A 4,371-nucleotide genomic window follows, 5' to 3' on the forward strand; every position below is an offset into this window, starting at 1 on the left:
GGGGTGCGCCCCCCCCCCCCCCCATGCGCACCTAGAGCCCGCCGCGCTATAAAGGCGGCCCCTGTCCGCCGCGGCACCTCCCTCCCTCCCGCCCTCCCTCGCCCGCCGGCCGCTCGGTTGGTCAAGCGGTGTGTGTCCCCGAGTGCCACGCCGGTCGCCCCCTCGTTCCCTCCCTTGGTTCTCAGGCGCTGCCCGGCTCTTTTCCTTCCCGCAGGCCCGGCGGAGGTGATGGATTATTCCTACGACGAGGACCTGGACGAGCTGTGCCCCGTCTGCGGGGACAAGGTCTCCGGCTACCACTACGGGCTGCTCACCTGCGAGAGCTGCAAGGTAAACGCCGCGGCCCGACGGGACCCCCCCACACACACACCGCCCCTTCCGAGAGAGCCGGGTTCAGGTCTCCCCCTGCACAGCCGGAGGGCCCCCTGCCCCCAATACCCCTGGAGAGGGAAAGGGGCAGAGGAGGGAGCCGGCACCGACGCCCCCCCCCACCAGGGTTGAGGGCGGCAGAGGGGACGGAGAGGAGAGTCGCCGGTGGCCCCCCTTTCGCCCCAGTGCATGCAAATCGATTTACTTCTGAGTAAACCGCCTAAAGCGAGGCCCGCTGGTCGAATTCTCATAACCGCCGGTGGGCTGAAGGGGAGGCGGCAGGGGAGGGCCCGCAACCCGCCTCCGGAGCCGCAGAATCAGCCACCTTCTAGGGGAGCCGAGCGGCGCTTCCTTCGGCATCCCCCGCCGGTCGGGAATCGATGAGGCCGGACCCGCTCTGGGCGAACGAAATTGAGAGGAAACCCCCCCCCCCGGAGGGGGGAAATATGAGCGAAGCGCGTTTAACCTCCGAATAGCAACGATGGCAAAGAATGTATTTTAATGACAACACCAGAAGGTGTCTTTCTTGCTAACAATCGTGCCGCGCAAGGTCGTATAATTAATGATGGTGATAATAATAACAACAACAACAATAATACTAGTCGAAGGAGGCCGTTCGATTGGTTCTCAGTATTCTTCGTGTGGGACTCTCTGCCGGCGGTTCTGGGCGGTGTTTCCTGCGCCGAATTTGCGCCCCAGCCGCGGCTTGGCCGGAGCTCCCCTGGACGGGGTCGTGGCGGCCGCCGGCCTCTGCGCCTTCGGGCCGCGGAGGGGATCCGTCCCGCCCGTTGCAGGGAAGTGGCGCCCAGCGCCTCCCGCTTCCAGCCGGGCTTGGCCGGGGCGGGGGAGCTCGTGGGCCCCCGATCCGCCGGGCTTCGAGGCTGCCCTCCGCCGTTCCTTTCGCCCCAGACCAGTGGAGGCGGCGGCGGCGTCCCCCGAGGATCGTCAAGCCTCGATTCGTTGTCTAGAACAGGCTGGCGGGGAAAACCCGCGTCTCTTCTCGTCCACCTCGTGAGATCCGTTTGTCTTTCGGCTCGTTTTGGAAGGAGGGAAGCCGCCGCCGCGCCAGTTGGATGTTGCCCCGCTTCCCCGCGGTGGGATTGGTCCGGAAAGGCCCCCGAGAGCTGCCAAAGCTGCGGCTCCGAGCAATGTTCCCTCTAAGCTGTGGAGTCCTGTGAGCAAAAATTCTACTTTGTGAGCTCCTGGCATTAAAGCTGTGAGCAAGCGATTTGGCTACTGCATAAATGAGTTTGCTCTGGAGCCCTCCTTCCTGAGCGGAGACAAAAATGTGTGAGCCGGAGGCTGAAAAACGGTGAGCTAGCTCACACTAACTCAGCTTAGAGGGAACACTGGCTCCGAGTGGCCCTTTTGGCCGCGGGGCGCCTCTCCGAACGGGAGCTGCGGGATTTGTGTCAGGAGAGCTCAGTCAGGAACGAATTCCGAATGTAAACGGGGAATCGCTCGAGAAGGAATCGAATCGGTTCCTTTTACCTGCCAAAGCCCGGCCAGCGGCTCTCTTTCCAGCCGAGAAAACGGTGTCGAGCCGGGATGTCTCCCGGGGTCTCTCCCGCCCGCCCTCCCGCCCTCCCGGTTTTTGAGAGCCGGTCCCCAAAGGCGAAGAGGGAGCTGGAGGGCGGCCGCTCTGCGGGACAAGGCGAAAGCCGCCGGGGACACTTCAGGCCTGGCGAAACATCTGCCAGCTGCCCTGCTTAGCCAGGCGCCCCCCCCCAATTCTAGGAGAAGGTGGGGAGGAGGTGGGGGCTCTGTCGAGAGGGACGGGCGTGGAGGGGGCGGAAAGGCATTCGGGTGCGGTTTCGCTTTTCGCCGTCCAGGGGCCGAGGGGAAGGCATCTCTCCCCACCGCCAAGCCAGCCAGCCGCCCGGAGACAAACCCAAGGGGCGCTGCGGGCTGACCCACTGAGGGGTGGGGCCGGAATAATGAGGCAGGGAGGTGGCTGCGTCTTTGCCAGGCCTTCCAAAGTGGACGACCCCTTCCCCCCACCCCCACCCCAATCTTGACGGCTGGTTTATGAACCGAAAACCTTTCTCCATTGTCCTTGCCCTCCCCCCGCCACCGGCCTCTGTGTTGCCTCTCCGTGCATTTCTAAAACGAGCTCCGAACAGCCCCTCCCCTGCTTTCTAAGGGGAAAAGGTGGACACCGAATCGTGCTCTCTGCATGTGCCCAGAGGAGTGTTTCTGATGCTCTGCTCTCTGCTGCGGTGCACAGGGGAGGGAAAGGCCCACTCTGTGCATGCTCTGTTGCTCCTTTGATTGCTTGTTTGCATAGTCCGGGATTCAGCCCTGGTACCGGAGACTTAGACTGAAGGCGGGTTTACGGCCAGAATGTGCCTTTCGAACCATATCGCTAGCACAAGACCCGAGTGCGTTTAGTGGTTGTGAGGAGGAGGGGATTTCCGGCGCCCTATAGGCTGGCCTGGAATGGCCTTCTGCACAGCTTGACAACAGTCCTGTGAGGTAGATCAATATCTTCATCCCCAGAGCCTAGAAAATAGAGAGAGAAGCTCCCTAGAGAAGGGGCTTTGGACCGGTGGAAGTCTCTGCTCAGCTCATTCTCTTGCAAGGGCCTGTCCCTCGCCTCTCCGGAGCCGGCCCCAGAGGCCATGGGGATGGCCTGTGGCTGTGTTCCAGGAGGGCAGCCATGCCCGTCTGAGGCCCCTCGGCTGGCAGCTTCCGGAGGGTAGTGGCGCCCCCTTGGTGCCAAAGAAGCCGGGTCCCGGTCGGCCTGCCAGCCCCCCCCCCCCCGCATCTAAGCTCAAGCGCCTCTCTCCGTCTCCCCTCCAGGGCTTCTTCAAGAGGACCGTGCAGAACAACAAGCACTACACGTGCACCGAGACGCAGAGCTGCAAGATCGACAAGACGCAGCGCAAGAGGTGCCCCTACTGCCGCTTCCAGAAGTGCCTGACGGTGGGGATGAGGCTTGAAGGTAAACCCGGGCCCACCTCCGGCCCTCTCTTGCAGCCTAGGAGCTATCCGACTGCAGGTGGTCTTTGATCGGCAGGACCCAGGCCAGACAAACGCGGCACCATGTTTTCTGCCCCGGGGGAGGAATTTCCTGTGCGAAGGCATCCTGTTGGCCTTACGCAAAATATCCAGAGCTTTCTCCTCTGCCCTCCAAGCGTGTGTATTTAAAAATAAATAAATAAATTAGACTGGAGAGGGCCTATCCCCGGATGTTTTCCTTTTAAATCTGTTTCCTCAGCACTGGCCCAGAAAGCACCTTACAAAAGGTTTCTCTGCCGGTCTGGGAGGATTCACACGTGGCCAAACAAATCCCTGAGGTCTTAAAGGACTTTTCAGAGCAACGCCTGAAAACACCCATAGTATATTCAGGCCGTGCTTTCTTTATGCTCTGCCTCCTCCTGCTCGGTTTGCGCCATGTGCAAGGCGATGAGCATCACAGGGTAGCGCCTACCTTTACCGAAGTATCTCAGGCAAAACACGGGCTGCCAAGAGCCATGGACACAAGCACGGAGGAACAGTGTGCAGATGCTACTGTCTGGAGGCAAACTAGAATTTTTAAATCATGGGATATCATGGGATAGGGCGGGATATAAGTGCAATGAATAAAATAATATATATATCGATTTGTTTTGCAGGGTTGTTTTTTTTTAACTTGAGTCAGGTTTTTCTAGGGCTCAGCCCCAGAATCTGGTTTCAGTTCCAAGGCTCAGGCTGGGAACAGCTACCTAATAAAGACAGCATCTTTGTACATCTGCAAAGAGTCTTTCCTTCCCACAGTAACGAAAGATGGAGAGCAGGACTTTCAGTTCAGTTCCACTCCAACTAGCTGTTAAACTCAGACTTAAGGAAAATATAATAACTTGGCTGGCATCAAAACCAAAAGCGGGGTGGGGAATGCTCCCTGCAGCGGAGTGCGGTGGGGAGGCGGGCGGAGGCTTCGGCTTCCGAGGAGGTGCTGGAAGGCCTGGAACAACAGAAAGTGAAAGCGGAGGATTCCTCGGCTGGGGGGGGGGCGGTGCT

General features: G+C 60.0%; 1 protein-coding gene across 1 annotated transcript in view; it reads left to right on the plus strand.

The window, feature by feature from the left end:
* The first annotated feature begins 228 nt into the window (after positions 1 to 228).
* NR5A1 (nuclear receptor subfamily 5 group A member 1) overlaps positions 229 to 4,371 on the plus strand; it is a 32,735-nt gene continuing 28,592 nt past the window's right edge. Inside the window, exons 1-2 of the mRNA XM_015423031.1 lie at positions 229 to 330; positions 3,172 to 3,313. Coding sequence (XP_015278517.1) covers positions 229 to 330; positions 3,172 to 3,313 — 244 coding nt within the window. The remainder of the gene's footprint in view (positions 331 to 3,171; positions 3,314 to 4,371) is intronic.

Source organism: Gekko japonicus, unplaced genomic scaffold, assembly GCF_001447785.1.
Source record: "Gekko japonicus isolate JY-2015 unplaced genomic scaffold, Gekko_japonicus_V1.1 scaffold208, whole genome shotgun sequence".
Taxonomy (NCBI): domain Eukaryota; kingdom Metazoa; phylum Chordata; class Lepidosauria; order Squamata; family Gekkonidae; genus Gekko; species Gekko japonicus.